General features: G+C 38.5%; 2 protein-coding genes across 2 annotated transcripts in view; one reads left to right on the top strand and one right to left on the bottom strand.

The window, feature by feature from the left end:
• Positions 1-661: 661 nt before the first annotated feature.
• On the top strand, positions 662-16,159 carry LOC132850580 (glypican-6-like). The gene is made up of 9 exons (XM_060877220.1): positions 662-977; positions 5,022-5,180; positions 6,162-6,553; positions 7,130-7,295; positions 9,392-9,522; positions 9,791-9,913; positions 13,928-14,061; positions 14,149-14,252; positions 14,332-16,159. Exons 1-9 carry the CDS (start codon positions 824-826, stop codon positions 14,520-14,522), a joined length of 1,554 nt encoding a protein of 517 aa, XP_060733203.1. The 5' UTR covers positions 662-823; the 3' UTR covers positions 14,523-16,159.
• A 576-nt stretch (positions 16,160-16,735) lies between these two features.
• Positions 16,736-18,879, bottom strand: part of dct (dopachrome tautomerase) — a 4,788-nt gene continuing 2,644 nt past the window's right edge. The window contains exons 5-8 of the mRNA XM_060877221.1: positions 18,435-18,614; positions 17,979-18,114; positions 17,551-17,749; positions 16,736-17,289 (exon numbers count right to left, since the gene is read on the bottom strand). Of these exons, the coding sequence (XP_060733204.1) occupies positions 17,126-17,289; positions 17,551-17,749; positions 17,979-18,114; positions 18,435-18,614 (679 nt within the window). The 3' untranslated portion in view covers positions 16,736-17,125. The remainder of the gene's footprint in view (positions 17,290-17,550; positions 17,750-17,978; positions 18,115-18,434; positions 18,615-18,879) is intronic.

Genomic DNA, 18,879 nt, shown 5'->3' on the forward strand with positions numbered 1-18,879 from the left:
TTAAATATTAATAACTTCTGTGTGCATTATCGTGTACAGCAATGTAGAGAAAATACTTCACTTCAGTGTTGTAGTTTTATCACAATTATTAGTTATTAGTCACTACTAATGTGACTCATTTATTACACAAGTCTACACATCCCTGTTAAAGTAAGTGTGTGTGTGTGTTTTACCATCATATGTAAGATACTACAGAGGACAATGCAGTCAGAGTGACAGATTAAACCCAGAATAATAAAGTAAAGCTGTCACCACACAGTAAGGTTCTCTGACATGTCAGTAAACATCACAAAGCAGCTTCAGGACCAGGAGACAGTTAAAGTCCAGACAATTGTGTGGAAGTGACAATAATAACTAAGTGAAGAGAATTAAACTGAGTCACTTTAATAAAGAGCACATTACTCTTTCATTTATTACAGTTCATTCATTACTGTAATGTTGCTCAGTGATTTATTGTATTAAAATGTGTTTTCTATAAAAGTGTGATGTTTTAGTTGCTCGTGATTGAGATGATGTGACTCACAGAATAATGGTGAGAGCAGTGAGACGCCTCGGCCTGTCTCACTCCCCACGTGTCTGTCTCACACACGTGTCTACGCCCTCACAAACACACGTTACTGCCTCCTCTTCTTATTGATGCCTCAGTCTTGTGCGCGCGCTTACAAATAAACAGCTCGAGAGGCATCACGCGCGTCTACGGTTATGGTGGTGGTGATGATGATGATGGTGGTCCCTCAGCCCGGAAGTGGAGCTGGATGATCTGTATATTTTTTGCGTTATAATAGTTATTTTGTTCTTGATTTCTTAATAACCCGAATGTGCGATGGTTCTCGCGCGCGTCGCTGAGCTCCTTCTGTGCGCGCTCTGTGCGCTGGTGCGCGCCGAGGACCGCGCGCCCGCCGGGTGTAGCGCGGTGAGACAGGTGTACAGTGACATGGGCTTCAGCTCCGGGACCGTCCCTGATAATGTCACGGCAGGTAAGAAACACATATGCACACACGTATAACCGGGTGCACGTGGCACCAACAGCGCGTGAGGCGTCCAGACTGACTGCAGCATCACAAACTAAATAAATCTTGTCCTACTGCCTCTGTAGTGCACAATGACACAAGTTTTATTTTTCATTACAAAGGGTTTTGATTGTAAGTTAAAGTTTACAGAAAAGGGTCCAAACCGCACCGTTCCTCCTGGTTGTGACCAAGTGCCACGTTTAGAGTTTATTTTTTTTATTAGTCTTATTTAAATCAGAACTTCACTTTCCACATACAGTCCTTTTCGTACAAAATAATGGAACCAAAATGTTTGAATGTTAGTAGAAAATGCTGTGTTTTCCAGTGTTAATGTAGTCTTAGGAGTAGTTACTGTAGTTATACTGTAGTTATACTGTTACTGTAGTTATACTGTAGTTATACTGTTACTGTAGTTATACTGTAGTTATACTGTTACTGTAGTTATACTGTAGTTATACTGTTACTGTAGTTATACTGTAGTTATACTGTAGTTATACTGTTACTGTAGTTATACTGTAGTTATACTGTTACTGTAGTTATACTGTAAGGCCCTCAGACAGCATGTAAACTGCGACTACTAAAAATACTGCTGTAGAAAACTAAAAAATGTCATCTATATCACACCGAAATGAAAATTTTACTGTGGAAATTTCAAACACGTTGTCTAGTTACTAAATATAAAGTAGGTAATGAATAAAGTGCTCTGTGTCATGTTATAATATAAAAAAAAAAAAATCAAGGCAATCCCCTAGTTCTGTTTATAATGAGGTGAGAAAAGCATGGCTTACTGGAAAACTTGTTTAGATGTACGGAAACATCAGACGTATCTCCGTTCCCATAGCTAACGTAACATGACCCACCAAACAAGTTCTCACTGATAACGGAACATCTGAAGCTTCCTGAATGTTCATCACATAACTGGAATTACTGCATTAATAATGGTTAATGTTAGATGTTAAATGTTTACACATTATTTCTGTTCCATCACGCACCATAAAAATAAAGTCAGATTTTTCGGTAATGTTTATTTGTATACATTTTGTCTTCTTTAACACTGTAGTAAAAATTGTGAACAGAATCACACACACACACACACACACACACGATTAATAACGGCTCTTAATAGCTTTGTTTCTTCATTGATGACTTGCTGCATGTTTAAACTATCATTAAAATATGCAGAAACCCATTAGTCTAATGTTTAGTGAATAGGTATCTGGACAAAAGAAGAAGTGACCTTCATGATTTGTAATGAATTATTTGAAGGTCTGATGATAAATTGACAGTATGGAGCCATTAGGAACCTTCAGACTGCACAATCCAAAAACGTTTTATTGAGATGCAGAAAAACAATTCAGTTCACGTTGAGTTTGTAATATAAACTGAGAATGTGGTAAACATAGTGGACCTTGTTTACACCAACATCCATGAAGTGTACAAAGCCCACACATGTTTGTGTGATTAGAGCTTTACTAAGCTAATTCCAGCATCCATCTGCACAAATTGCCAAACCGGTTGTGCAAAAGATGAGAACTTTGCCTGAAGGGACCATCTCAGCACTTCAGAAGTGCTTTGTCACTGGAATATATTTGGGGAGGCTGTTACCTGCCATGACTCCTTTAACGTCTCTGTATCTCAGCTACATCAGCATCAGATTTAGATGAGCTTACTGTCTCCCAGACACCCAAATCATGTGCAAATCTTAAATTTGGTATATTGTGCTGCTGGAAACCTGTGACACTTCAGTCAGATCAGGTTACAATGCAGCTCTCAAGACAGCTGAACAGACCTGCATCATATGCTAGACACCTGAGATACAGACTTCGTGGCTGGGTGTTAGGTCTACCAGTCCTTTGGCATGAGGGTTGTGGCACAGAACTGTGAGACTGCAGCTAGAAGTCATCTCTGTAGGCCCATAACCCTGACACCAGTTCTTATTATTTACCACTTTTAGAGAAATTCTATGAGGCAGCCATGATTTAACCATGATTAGTTTGTTTGTGTAACCTGCTGTTTCTTTGTCTCATTGGAAAGTTTTGCCAATCCTTGTGTTCGTGGAAGTTCTGAGCAATGTGATTGATGATGGCCTTTTTGGACCTTATCTTACCTTATCTTTGTTTTACCTTTATTTTTGTTCTTGTCAAACCTTATTTAACTCTGCTTGCCTTATTTGGATTGTTGGCTTTTTGTATTTTTTTATTATTTTTTTATTGTTAAAATTAAATCTCTTGCAAATGGGTCCTCACTCTGCTGATGACTCTCAATTTCTGAACATATTAAAAGTAAACTCCTCCATCAATGGACCCCATGCGATTCTTCTGTCACCCCAACAGGGCAAAATTCCATATCCACTGCCCTGCATATGGTCCTAAATAACACCAGGCATGTGCAGGAATGCTGTTCATTGACCTCAATCAGGATTTCATGATTTCATTCCAACCAAGCAGGAGTCACAAATCCTCCCCATCTTCTCCCTCCCATTTCAAGAAGGCACTATTGAGATTTTACTGAAGAACTGCATCACTTCTCCCACAGATTTAGGCTCTATTTGGTGTATGAGGATAGCTTTTTAGGGAAGGAGGGGAAAAACACGAACCAATCAAAAACACTTTTACTATTGTGTGGCTACAAAAACAATTCTGATCTAAATAGAAAGTGATCATGATTTTTGGTTCCCTGGAGGGAACATGGGTTTAACATGGTGGCTATATTTGCCTTAAAATGGCCACGAAGACTGAATATGGTTTAGGAGAAATTTGCTGAATGAACATGAAGAAAAAAAAAACAGCATGCAAAGAATGTCATTTTGACTGAAACATATCATCATGTAACCATAGAAGTGGACAGAAATAAAACTACACAATTTACAGTCTTGATCTTCAATGAAAGTATCTGTTGAATTACTTAATGCATTTAAGGTTTTGCCACAACAAATTATACACTGGATTTCCCAAAAATCATAACAATCATGCTCATGAAGAAGGCATGATTTAGCAACCAGCACAACAGGATTTACAGTTTAACATGATAGATGAAAGAAAGAAAGACAGAAAGAAAACTCAGTTCAAAAACATGTTTTTATAATTATATATTACACGCTTAATATTCCACAATGTGTGGAGGTTCTATTTAAAGGCTTCACATCCCCTGATCCTGACCAGGATAAAGCAGTTACTGAACGTGATCGCTGATATGCTTAGGAACGAGAACAACTGAATTTGGAGTACTGATATCCGTTAACTTCAGTCAATGCACCACAACGATTAGCACACAGTGTAATACTTATAGCTACCACATATAGCTGAATTGCTAATTAGCCACAACTAGATTGTCACAGCTGAACTCTGCAAGAATGTCTGTCCTATTTTTCACTCTCTAGCAAAATCAAGCCAAACTACAGGCTAAAATGTTTGTATAATGTCTGTTTAATACAGAAATAAAAGTTTTAGTGGGGCAACAGAAAATTGTGAGTTTGAACCTGACAAGCCGCAGTATGTAAACAACACAAATATTTCTGGTCTGCACCACAACTATCTTTATGGTGAACTGCAACCTCCGATGCAATGCAATAATTTAAAAAAAAAAATAAAAAATAGTTGCCTCTACCAGGAGGTTAAAATAATAACCAAAAAATGGCCATCTTTAAACACTAAAATAAAACCCTGTGGTGTGAATTAAAGAGGTCCACATGTGCAAACTTGAGAGAACGTCTAAAAGAGCTGAAAGTAGAAGACTGGACCAAGATCTTTCTCCTATGGAAGTATCTCCTTAACTTTTAAGACTTTGACGTTATTCTGTCTAGATGAGTCATTACAATACATACAGTATAATAATTATGGGGTAAAGGTTTATAGAACTGTACAGTCTTAGAATATCTCAACGCATGTTGTCATTATTTTCTATATTAATTTGTACAGTTGTTGCTGAGGTTCTCTTTGAAGTCTGCTGTTTGGTTTGGATATTAAAAATGAATTTTTCATCATCTGTGTGATGTTTGCTTTATTTGTCCAGGTGACTACCTGCAGGTGTGTGTGCAGAACTGGACTTGCTGTAGCACAGAAATGGAGATGAATTTCATTGAGAGGAGTAAACATGAGTTTGAAAAGTTTGTGGATGAGGCCACTGAAGACTTGAGGAACACATTTGAGTCCAGATATAAAATGTTTGATGGTACGACTTCTCTCTTTACATTTAGAAGCTAAAAGAAACGTGGATCTCTTGCTTTAATTGTTTTATCAGCTAAGCAGTTAGCTTTTGTAGGGAATCACAAACTAGCTAATATAGCTAAATATTACAAAAGTTCTTTCTGTTACATTACCAACCTTTCCAGCAGATGTAAACCTGTATTTTGTGTTACGTGTGCTGTAATACAATCAATGATGTTGCACCACATCAGAAATTATGCTAGTTGACTGGTTGCTAAGTTAGCAGCTAGTGAATTTGTAGCATGTTTAGCAAACAGAAAAGTAAACTTTCACCTGTAAACTCCAAACATGTGCAAACCTACCATCAAATATCATGTCTTGTCCTTACTTAAATGTTTGTCTTATCATAAATGAAAATACTATTTGGTCGGTTTGTCCCTAAAATATATGATGGATAATTTTAGCAAATCAGCATCTTATACACATCCTTCACACCTCAAAATGATAAAATCATGACAGTACATGTCTGTTACATTAGCTTATCACCATTGTTCATTAGCACCCAAATGCTAACAACATCTAAGACTAAGGTTAGGGATAGAAGTTATGGTTAGGGATAGAATCTTTATCACATCCTTTAACTGATGTTCCACAGTTCCCTCTAAGCTGCATACACACTTCTGAGGATGCTCCCATACAGAAAACGAGCTTTTTGATGCTTTTTTTAAATATAAATCTTACATGTGCATTATTTATAATTCTAAACTGCATTAATGCAAAATTGTATTTATTAAATATTACAGACATTCATAAAACCTATATATTTCTAGATAGATTGAATACTGTAGATACTGTCTGACACATTCACAATTCTGTGGTAGAGAAATTATTAACATAATTTTATCCGAAATTTTGGAGGTTTTCCTCAAATTATATAAACTAATTGTTAATTGTCATCAAACACATCCCTGACAAGATGAGCTGTAATTTATTTTTCTTTGGGTAGATTTCTTCCTGGAGCTCCTGGAGAAAACCGAACGCTCGCTGAATGAGATGTTCCTTCGCACTTACGGCGATCTGTACACGCAGAACGCAGACGTGTTCCAGCAGCTGTTTTCTGAACTGAAACACTATTACTCTGGTGAAAATGTGAACCTGGAGGAGGCAATCGGAGATTTCTGGGTGCATCTGATGGAGCGCATGTTCCAGCTGCTGAACTCACAGTATGACATCAATGACGATTACATGGAGTGCGTGAACAAACACATGGATGATCTCAAGCCCTTCGGTGACGTGCCAAAAACTGTCAAAGTTCAGGTGTCAAGGGCGTTTGCCGTAGCTCGTACCTTCGTCCAAGGACTCGGATTTGGACAGGAAGTGGCTAACAATGCATCCAAGGTTAGCTATCTTTTCTCTTTGATGTTCAGAATGGAATTTGTTTAACTAATATTTCTTCAAGCTAATGATAAGTAGTGATGTTTGTTAGGGGTCCAGACCAGTAGTAACCTGCATAAACCAGTTGTGTTTATTCAGCTGAATAGTTTGTTAGCCACATGCTATAACCTGGTAATTTACTTCAGTATGCTATGAGATAAACATTCAAGTTATTATTCACATGATTGTTGATATGGTGAAGTTTTTTGTAGACACTACTCGTGATTTATAATAGCTGAGTGAGCCAAATAATTGTTTTAATAATGAAATAGCTAGATACACTACATGCTAGTAAGGGATGCTGCTACTACACTGTGTAGAGACTTTGTCAAAATGAGGAACATCTTGTGCAATTTATCCTTTTTTTTTAACATTAAAAGAGTAAGAAGTTACAGAATGTTTATGTTTTTTAATCACCTCTCGTCCCTGGACGTGTCATTCATGGGGTTGAATGAAATCTCCTTCCTGTGAAGCACGAGTGAGTGAACAGTGAATCATTTCTGTCATAACCATTGATTCGTCTCATCTCCTGTCTCTCAGGTTAACTTGAGCACAACATGTGTTAGCAACATCACTGAAATGCTTTACTGCCCGTACTGCCAGGGTGCGACGTCACAGAAGCCATGTAAAGATTACTGCCTTCATGTCCTGAAGCTCTGTTTAAGGTCTCAACTCAGAATGGATGACGACTGGACTCGCTACATTGGTAAGAATCTCACTGGTTACCAGCTTGCACACAGCTAACTCGACTAGCTTCCTCACAGTTAAAAACATCAGTACAGATGTCTTACCATAAGCAGTACACTGAGGATGTTGTCCTAAACCACACACCCTTCTCACTATATAGGCCACTGGCTGAATGTGGCCTAAATGGATTTATAATGAGTGTTTATGTGACCTTCGCGGTTTGGTTTTATTTTATTTTGGAGGTTAAATAAACGTGAATAAGTGGACAGAGGAGCAGATGTAGGTTGAGGATAATGGCTTACAGCTGTGCTGCTCTTAACCACACACACACACGCACACACACACACACACACACACACGCACACACACATATTCCGTACAAGATCAGCCCAGATACAAGTGGGATCCACTCCTCTGAGGAACATGAGTGGGAAACACATTTATTCTCGTGCTCCTTTTAATAATAATAATAATAATAATAATAATAATAATAATAATAATAATAATAAAGCAGTGTGTTAAATTGGCATGCCTTGTTCTTTATGTGGTTCTTGATGAACATTCACCACCCAGGATCATGGAGTTATCATTTGTCCTGGGTTATGTTGCTCCAATAGAAACTGTCCTCACTTTCTTTCACCATAAACAGAAAACAATTTGTTTATTAATTCGAAGTAAAATCAGTGTTTCTTCGACTTCAGTTTCATATCAATTTCCTGCGTCTCAGATTTATATATAATATCGTTATTAAATATGTTTCATTGGGAAAGTTTACCCGCTGCATCTTAGCCTCGATTGTTGATCCTTTAGCAGACAGGACCGTTCTGTCCACATGACGCACTGGCTGGTTTGGTGGCGTTAACGTAATCCCAAAATATGCATAAAATGCACGTTTCCAGGAAGAGAAGGATTTCCTCAAACATTTTTGCGGCTTTACGGGCAGTTTGGATGGATTTAACGTTACAAAAATAAATTGGGAACCAGAGCACAAGAGCAAGGAAAGTGCCCTTGTGTTTGGGACAAAAACCACTAAGATTCGCCCTCGTTCACCTCGACACTGTGAGCGTGAACGCGACAGGGGTGATTTTTACTGTGGGTAGAAAGAGTGGGCACTATACAGATTTTTTTTAAAAAGCTGAGATTATTCAACAAGAGATCTACAATCAAAGAATAAGATTTGAGTAGACGGAAAATGACGACAGCGAAAATGCGAGAGAGAGAGAGAGACAGATAGAAAAATGTCAGACACCCGAACCGGAGCCATTTTCATTTTATAAAAACAGGAAGTTTGACAAACTATATGAATGAGGATTGTGAATTAAAACCTTCTAGAGTAGAAACAGTGTCAAAATCTGAGACAAGAACTGACCCTGGAAAATGACAAGGTGCTACTGCAGGGCCCTTGAGCAAGGGCCATAACCCACAACTGCTCAAGTGTATAAAATGAGATCATTTGTAAGTCGCTCTGGATAAGAGCCTCTGCCATGTAATGTAATGTAAATGTGATAAAGCAAACCAGCATTTATGGCTGGAAGAAATTATTTATACTTTTTCAAGTTAAAATTTTCCAAGCAGTGAGCATTTTAATTAGCTAGTTAGCAAAAAAACGAAACTCACCTCTACGCGTTTCTTTATCATAGACGCTGGACAGTGATATCTCAGCAGGTGAAAACTCATGGCTTCCTTTGGTTTGACTTCAAAAAGTCATTCTCCTGTGGCCTCCATGATTATTAGCAGTCAGTGTTAGTTTCACTGTTGCCACTGAAGCTTTCTGTGCTATTCAGTATGATTGGCTGGAGAGAAACGATCCAGTCACATGAAGTGGAAATTAATGACCAAACTAATCAAATCAGGAAGAAGGACATAGTGAGGAAGGAAGAATACTGATAGATCACAATCCCTTGTTTTAAAATTCTTTGTAAAATGTAATTATTAAAACTAGCACTGCTAACGTGAGGTATTTGTTATATGCAGATCTTCTTGTTCATAACTAATTCTCTTTTGATTTACTGTTCTAACAATTTGAAATATTTCACAAATAATTAGCAAATTAACACAGCAATCGTTTATCTGTATCTGTAAACAAAAACACAGCATTTCTGATTTTCTTTCCAGACGCGATGTTGCTGCTGATTGAGAGACTCGAAGGACCACTTAACATCGAGTCCGTCATGGAGCCGATCGACGTCAAGATTTCAGACGCCATCATGACAATGCAGGAGAAAACCATGGAGCTGTCGTATAAAGTAGGTCACATTTCTCCTGTTAGATCACAACTGCATGTTTGTGATGTGGAATTTACTTCATTTGAACTCCTTAATTCTGACACAGCCTCATAATTGAAAGACCTTAGCTAAGAGTTTAGCGATTAACGCATGAGACACTAAACACAAGTGACCTCTAGCGCTATGCTACAGAGAGCGCAGTTTAGGTAAAATTGTATGACTTGTGTGATTCATAAAGGCAACATTCTGATTTTCTTCCTTTTCCATTTTTCTTTCTGTGTAATTGCAGGTTTTTCGTGGTTGTGGTCAGCCAAAGCTTTTGGAAAAGATCAGACGAGATCGTGACGTCTCCGGCACTTTCGATGCCAGATTTACAACGACCGAGTTGACTGGCACAAACCTACAAAAACTAGTAAAGTTTTGCTACATTAATAACTTTATTGCAGCGAAGTCAGACAGCAAAGTTGCACAGACTACATGATTAACACAGATCGCTACCATTAAGCTAAAATAAACACTAACATGCGACATACAACTTACAGCTCTACTAGCAAAATTATATAAACTCTACATAAAAAACACAACTAGCTATTAATTAGCAATTGCTAAAAAAAAGACTTGAATATGCTATTAGCCAGTTAGCTAGCTAAGTAATTTTTATGAAATAGACAATACAAAAAATACAGAACAGTAAGATGTGCTGGATCAAGTGCATCTCTGTGCTGCTGAATATGGAGTGTGAAGCCGTTCTGATGAATTAAACCAGTGATCGATGTGATCATTACGACTCGCTCTGTTCATACAGTAACACATCAGCCATATTCTTCTGTGAGATTTAATCAAACACTCACCATCTTCTCCCTCATCTCATCGTATTAGTCTGTTATAGTTTTTATTTTTACATTATATCTTGCTTTTATTTTACATCCTGTTTCTCTCTTCAGTCTGCATTTTCTATCCCTGAGATTTTTCATCTTGGAAGGTGATTGAGTTTAAGACACGTGTCAGAAAACAGCCTTTATATGTTTCTACTCAAGAATAATCATGTGAAGTCGTCTGAATAATCTGAATGTGAGGCACATAAGGGATCTGAATATGAGGAACTTTCTAAATACACACAGAACTCCGAATACGACCCTGACACAGAACCCTGATCTTTATATTTTTCAGGAACACATTATTTAAACCTGAGACAAATCCTTTGTTTATTTATGTGAGATGTCTGTCTCTCTCTCTCTCTCTCTCTCTCTCTCTCTCTTTTGTAGCGATGGATTCTTTTACCTTTAATAAAAAAATGCCTGTCATTTTAGTGGAATTTGGATGATCCATGTGGTGTAGACTGTTACATCAGTTTCCTGCAGTTGGAGTGTGTGTGTGTTTGTGTGTGCATGTGTGTATGTGTGTGTGTGTTTGTGTGCACGTGTGTGTGCCTGTGCGCACGTGTGCGTCCGTGTGTGTGTGTGAACTGACTGTGGTCTACCACTTCCACAGACAGAGTGTTTTTACCCACACTGCACATTTGAGTTTATATTTAGTGTTGTGTGATGTTTCAGTGTTCTAACACTCTCAGGATGATTTATGGTTCACTTTAACTGACCTAAAGTAACACATACATCATGATTTGTCTCGCTATTACTTCAAATTGAACCATAAAATTATTACACAGTGAAATATTAATGATAATCTTGACCACAAAATAAATATTTGTCCAAGTCTTAATTCCTAAACCTGGCTTGAAGTATAATAATCAACATAATAATAATCCAAACCCTGACACTCAATCCTGATCCTAATCCTTATCCTAATCCTAATCCGTATCCTGATCCTAATCCTTATCCTTATCCTAATCCTTATCCTAATCCTAATCTGTATCCTGATCCTAATCCTTATCCTAATCCTTATCCTAATCCTAATCCTGATCCTAATCCTTATCCTAATCCTAACCTGTATCCTGATCCTAATCCTTATCCTAATCCTGATCCTAATCCTAATCCTAATCCTGATCCTAATCCTTATCCTAATCCTGATCCTAATCCTTATCCTTATCCTAATCCTAATCCTGATCCTGATCCTTATCCCAGGTATAACGCCTCAACCTGGAATTAAACCTAAACTGCTGAAATCTTATGTGATTATATTTATCTGTGTAGAAATATCGATTCTTGACTGAATTGAATTTGGAAGAGTTTAGAAACAACAGACAAAACAGATTGCTGTCATATGTCTACTTTTTTATGTGACCCAGTTTTTTTAAGTACTTTTACTTATTTATTCAGGGCGAATTCATGCTGTTGTGTAATTATAGTTTTCGGCAAATTCCACAATAACTATCACTTAGCGAGCCGAAACGCGCCAAAGTAAACAAGACGAGTCCGACCAAGTCTGTGTGTTTGTTTTGTTTTGTTTTGCATTTTGTAAAGCAGATTTTTCTGAACAGTAACGACGATTTAATATGACGCAAAACCCCAACTTTTAGTTTCTTCTCTAAAGGGACAGTAATTTAGATGGAAATTCTGATGGAATATAGACTCGACTGTCACTGCACTCTGAGCTCTGACGAAATCAGCTCTTCATTCTGTTCTCGCTGTTGGAATTAGTCTTAATTTCGTCAGACGAGACGAAATATGTTCGTCAACAACCTTTATTTTCATGACTAAGACGAGACGATGACGAGACTGCACCACTGTCCAAAAACGCTGACTAAGACTAAATTAACATACATTATTGTTGACGAAAATGTTTTGTATAAAATAAAAACTAAGATAAAATCTCTTCATTTCCGTCTACAATTGTCTCTGCTTTATCATCAGCTGTTACGTCTTTAAAATATTCAGCACGAGTTCGCGGCTTCGCTGTTGCTCAAGTTACAGGTCCGTGAATCGGATCCCGATTATTATATTGTTACCTACCAAATAAATCGATAATTTGACTCAAAATGATGATTTAAAAAGGAGTTTATTGATTTAAAAACAATTGTATTGTTTCCGCTAAAGAAAATAGTGCGCTCCGTCTCTACGGTGAGAATCCTGTGTGTCCATGGCAACGCTCTGTTTATCATGGCAACGGTGTGTTATAGTTCGCAGCGGTCTGTTATCAAGAAATAAAATAGTGTGTGTGTAGAAAGAATTCGTCAACACGCCGCTCAAACAAACAAACAAACAAACAAACAAACAAACAAACAAACAAACAAACAAACAAAAATAAATAAATAAATAAATAAATAAATAAATAAATAAATAGGGGGCACGGTGGCTTAGTGGTTAGCACATTCGCCTCACACCTCCAGGGTCGGGGTTCGATTCCCGCCTCCACCTTGTGTGTGTGGAGTCTGCATGTTCTCCCCGTGCCTCGGGGGTTTCCTCCGGGTACTCCGGTTTCCTCCCCCGGTCCAAAGACATGCATGGTAGGTTGATTGGCATCTCTGGAAAATTGTCCCTAGTGTGTGATTGCCTGAGTGAATGAGAGTGTGTGTGTGCCCTGTGATGGGTTGGCACTCCGTCCAGGGTGTATCCTGCCTTGATGCCCGATGACGCCTGAGATAGGGACAGGCTGTGTCCCTGTGCCAATGACTGGTCTTTGCATTACGATTAAAATCAATAAAGTAAAAATATGATGTGGTCAAGTTCGAGTGTCTGCACTGTTTAAACGTGTTCTCAACTTCTCACTGATACTTTTGTGATTCGTGGAGTTTTGACAAGTTTTATAGCCTTGATATTGTTTCTTATTCAAAAGTGGTGACAGAAAAAACTCAGCACCCCCCAACCTGAAACCTCTTCCCACCCCCCTGTCACAATCACATCATAATCAAAATGAATAATTAGGCTTAAAAACAAATGTATATGTAAGGGAATCAAGTTTAACAATTACATGTAATATTGCTCCAAATATCATCAATAATGGTGTGTGCAATACCATGTATAACGCATTAAGTCTGTAATTTATATATATATATACACACACACCTACAGTTTTGATCTTAGGCTTCTCATTAAGTTATTTATTACCACTATAACACTTGTGTCCCTGATATTATTGCATTTAATGAGGCCTCGTTGTATTTATTCTTACAATAGATTCCAGATGTGGTCAAGCTACAATTTTTTGACTAAAACTAGACTAAAATTAAAAGACTTTTAGTCGACTAAAACTTGACTAAGATACCTTGAGTTTTCTTTTGACTAAAACTAGACTAAAATGACGAGCCTTTTAGTCGACTAAAACTAAGACTAACAAAAAAGATATGTGAATGACTAAATATGACTAAAACTAACAAGGACATTTGGCACAAGACTAAGACTAAATTAAAAATAGGTGACAAAATTAACACTAGTTGGAACCACAGAGACACAAGGGAACTATATTTAATTATTTGTGTGTGTGTTTGTGTGTGTGTGTGTGTGTGTGTGTGTGTATGTGTGTGTTGCAGGTAGTGGACATTAAGGAGAAACTGTCCCAGTTTAAGTCGTTCTGGTCGTCGCTGCCTGAGTTTGTGTGTCAGGATGAGAACGTAGCTGCAAGCGCAGAGGAGACGAGCTGCTGGGACGCAGAGAAACAAGACTGGTGAGTTGATCACACCAACACATGGAGCAGTGTGGATCATCTTACACCTCACATCTGCTTCATACCTTCTTTCTTCTTTTGTCTCAGGAACGTCTCTGAAGCCTTTGATGAATTGTTTTTCGATTACCCGGCGGTGGCCAGCACACTAAAGCGAGCTTACAGCGGCTACCAGACGCACGACGATGACACCAGTGAGACACGGTGCAGCAACTTCTGCAGGATATTAACTGAATGGTGGCAACTCTTTCACTCTCTCTCTCTGTCTTTCAGGTGATGAGGTGAGTGGATCGGGAAGTGGGAGTGGCTGTATGGAGTCGTGTCTTCCTCCGGTTCCCCCTCTCTACACTGAAAACCCAAAGACAGAAGAGTCCTCCACCTCACACATCCACCCATGCAACTTCCTCCTCCTCCTCCTTCTGTTGGTTCTGTCCATCCTCACATCTCTGGAGCAGCAGAGCTAATACATACAGCCCTATGTGTTCATTAGTGTAAGGTGGCTCGAGGACTGCAGGATGGAGAAAGTGAAAACCGACTAAATGGATGTTCACCTCCGTCGTGTCCACTTCGTTTATTTCTACTTCAGTTTCCTCTTTTATCTTCAATTAATAACCAGTGCGAAATTTTCTGCTTTCATTGTGTCTTTAACATCCTTTTGGTTAACACACTTCTTTTAGGACCATTTTAAAAGTGCTTTGAGTAGAATTTGGGCTGGTCAGCTTGTTTACCAGGTGCCTAAATCCTGCCTGTCAGAGTCCACATTAGCATTCAATTTCAGCCACTTTAGAGTTAGCACTTAGTTCATATTTAATACTTTTCATGAGGGTGGAGTAAAGTGTCAATGTCAGAACATATACAATCCACTTGCTCTGTTCACCAGATATTTCCACATTAGTGCAAGAATAACAGCAATAAAAAATTAATTAATAAAGTACCTTGGATAAGTATTTATGCTCTTGAACGTCTCCACATTTTGGAGTGTTATAACCTGGAACTGAAACAATCAAATTCTAATATCATTTAAAATGAAATATTTTGTTTTTTAATGCTGAAGCATGGTGGTGGAGCATCACGTCAGCTTTAATGTGCAAATGGATCATAAGGGTAGAGGACAAGCTGGATGGGGCTAAATAAAGGAGGTCCTAGAGAAAATCTGTTCCACTTTACAAGTGACTTCGAGATCCAATAGACATATTCCTGAAGAATTTACAGCTATAATTGAGTCTTAACCCAACAAAATATCTGCTTTTTTAAGAAGAAAATGAACAAAAAAAAAAATATTTTGCACCTTCACATTTCAGTTTGTGTGAATTAAACAGTAAAAAACGAACGGAAGTCTGCTTCGGTACCAGGATGTAACATTAATGAATGTGTTTATGGTTGGAGTCTATGAAAGAAATGAAGCCTCGTGAAACTTCAGTACACAGTCGTGTGTGTGTGTGTTTAAACAGTGATCAGATGACAACCATGTTTTGAGCAGAAATCAAAAAAATCATTTACACACCAGAACATAAAACATGTAGAATGTACACGAAGCACTTTGCTGTGGTGGTGTTGAGAGATGTAATGCATCTTAATTCTTATCTGTAATTCACCGTAAAATTGATATAGACACACAATGCAAAAAAGATAATAAGTCTGTGGCCACTTAAATAGGAACAGGTACCTGTGCTCATCCATGCATTTATTAATATGTAGCTCTGTTCAACTGTGTTTATCCACTTCACTGTCTTCTGCTCACCTTACATTTCATCTCATTTTTTATACATCTGAGCAATTGAGGGTTAAGGGCCTTGTTAAATGGCCCAGCAGTGTCAGCTTGGTGAACCTAGGATTTGAGCCCACAACCTTCCGGTCAGTAGTCCAACACGGTGACCACGAGGCTATTACATCCCACACTTATAAAGAGAGCTTATTTGTTTGCTCTGCCACCACACGTACAGGCAGGTGTACAGGTATTCCTATTAAAGTGGCCGGCATATAAATACGTATATGTGTGACTAATGTAATTCAGAAAGGAAACTTATTTCCAAGTCTGAGTGTCTTATCGATGCTAAAACATGTCGCATAGCTACAGAAAGCTCATTTCACATGTTAATTTTCATTTGCAGAAATAAACAGAAATGTGTTTGAACCTCTGATTCATTAATACGACTTAAATCAACTATAGAAACATCTTTAACACCGTGATCTGAACTTTAATGTGGAGTTTTAAGTAACTTTGCTCTATATTGTATTCAGATATGTTTGGGAATACGCAGTTTGTCGCCCTCTGCTGTTTGACAGAGAAATTACATTTGCAGTGTAAACATGAGACGCTTGTGAGACACACACGTGACAGACACACACAAGTGACCTAGACACACACAAGTGACCTAGACACACACATGTGACCTAGACACACATGTGACATAAGAGTTTATTAATAAGAGTTATAATTTTTGTAGATGGCTTGTAAAAAAGCCAGTGGCTAATTATAGTAACATTAGCTAGTTGAATTTGGCTACACTCTGCTTTGTTGTTAAATAAACTTAATTAAAATTGCAACCATTAAAAAAAACTAAGTGAGAGAAGCTTAAAGAATAACAAAATCACAGTTTTATTATTAGCAATTGACATCGCACACATTTGTTTTTATAACAGGAATTTACAGAAAACTGTAAATATAAGGCTGAAATTCACAGAATCCAGTGAGATTGGCTTCACATAGATGAGTTAATTCAAGTGTAAGTAATAGACCATGTAAAAGTTAAAACAATGGCTTGTGAATTGTCAAAGTTGTTGTGTGCCAAATCTAAAGCATTTAGAAAGGAAATCATTCAAAAAGTAATCTACATTCAGCATTTATTGTCTTACTCGTGCTAGCATGCTAAAAGAGTTGGAGTTAGTGAAACATCAGCATAATGTTAGCGTGAGGTTTGTGTGAGGAATGAATTAGCATGCTGACTGGACTGATAATTAGCCAGCTAGCGTCACTCATGTTAGTTGTATTGCTCTATTGCTAGGGTGTTCAGTGTGCAGCAGTGCCTTAACTAAACATACTGCATTTAAGATTGTGTGCGTTTAATCAGGCGTCCTCGGTGTATTTCACAGCAGGATAACCAACGCTGACGAGCGGCTCGTACTCGCTTCTGTGTCTCTGCCGTGCGTACAGAACCATAAGGAGGAGGAGGACGAAAAGAGCGAGGCAGGAGCCGGCAACAATGAATACGGCTGGGGATTGACCTGCATCTGCAACACACACACACACACACACACGAGATGTTAGAATTTTTTAATCAGTGTACTCAGGTCATTGCTACGGTCTTTGTAGTGAGTTGCTTTGGTGTTCCAGGTAACTGCGAGGATGTTGTTATATGGATGATGTCTTGATGTGAAGTTAGCATAATGCTAGTGTTAAACTTGTGTGAGGATAGCATAATGTTAGCGACTGGAGAGACATTATGGCATAAATGTTAACATGAGTGTCTTTTGTAGAACTAGCATGTTTACCTCCGAGGTCGATCTGGTAGGAGTAGCCTAGCTCCACAGAGGGAATGTAGAGTTCCTCGTTTGTGATCGGAGGAAAGAAGGGAACCATATTAAAATGGCGGTTATGGCCGATTGGAGCCATTTCTTCAGGAAAACTGTCATTTTTTGGGAAGCGACGCAGCCATTCTTCAAATATGGCATCAGTGAAGGCATGTAACACCTGAAGGAGATAAAAGATGTTCATCTCTGTCATCACTGTTCATCTCTGTCATCATTCTTCATCTGTCTGGGTTTTGTCTAAGAGACACATACAGCTCTATCCTAACTAGTTCACACTGAAAAGCAGAAACTAAACCCTGCTATGTCACAGACTGGTGAGGTAAAGTGGGAGTAATGGGAAATGCTTTCGCTGAAATGGAATGAAACTGACTCGGATTCTGATTTCTCACCACAAAGATGGGGTCGTTGGCGGCCGAGTGGGACAGTGCGTTGGTGCCACTCAGAAAGTCATGGACGAGGTTGTGTAAACCCATCACAGCGCTGTCGAGTTCTCCGTCTGCTTTATCGAACCCCTCCAACGCATTTCTGTGAAACAAAACAGTGTGCAATGACACTTGGGGAGGAACTCACATTAAAGCTACCATTTAGCAGGGAGTCTGTGGTCTTTCAGGGCACAAGTATAGACACAATCTCACACACTCTCACACACTAAAGACAATTTAGAGATGTGATGCAGCTCTTTAAGACCACTGACATAATAGAAACATTCGTGAATGGGATGTGTCTATTAAAAATAGGTAGGTTTGGTCTAATTATTATAATGCGTATTATAAACATATACACGATATTCATAAACATCTAATGAACATCAAGAGAACTAAACTGGATCTCTGTGTGTGCTGCACCTGAAGCTAAAGGTGGAGTTGGTAAAATACGGCGGCCTGTCGAAGTCCCGCAACTGGAGGCAGCTGCGCACGTTGCCCATCGTTGGCAAAGTAATGTTGCCTCTTTCCTTCAAGCCTCGACGCAAAGGTCCCTCTCTTGTCCCGTTACACAGTGTCACCAAACGGTTATATTCGTCCAAGCTGCAGCAGAGAGGAAAACAGAAAATTCAGTTCAGACACAATTTTTACTGACACTTCAAAATGGTGTCACTGCAGATGGACTACATTCACAAACAGAATGTGTACATAAGCATTCTGTCCCAAATAAACATGCATGTGTCATGAAGTCCACGGTGTCCTAAACACTGTGAACTATGTAGTACATATAATATATATTCATTAGCATTGAGCCTTAAACTCACTAATTCTCAATCCGTATGTCACAGAACCATTGATGGTCTGTAGT

This window comes from Tachysurus vachellii, chromosome 8 (genome assembly GCF_030014155.1).
Source record: "Tachysurus vachellii isolate PV-2020 chromosome 8, HZAU_Pvac_v1, whole genome shotgun sequence".
Lineage (NCBI taxonomy): Eukaryota > Metazoa > Chordata > Actinopteri > Siluriformes > Bagridae > Tachysurus > Tachysurus vachellii.

Excerpts from the sequence above, each read along its gene's own strand:
- LOC132850580 (XM_060877220.1), top strand. The coding sequence starts at position 824 with ATGGTTCTCGCGCGCGTCGCTGAGCTCCTTCTGTGCGCGCTCTGTGCG. Across the intron at positions 6,554-7,129 it reads TGGCTAACAATGCATCCAAG|GTTAACTTGAGCACAACATG; the intron begins GTTAGCTATCTT and ends CCTGTCTCTCAG. Across the intron at positions 9,914-13,927 it reads GCACAAACCTACAAAAACTA|GTAGTGGACATTAAGGAGAA; the intron begins GTAAAGTTTTGC and ends TGTGTGTTGCAG.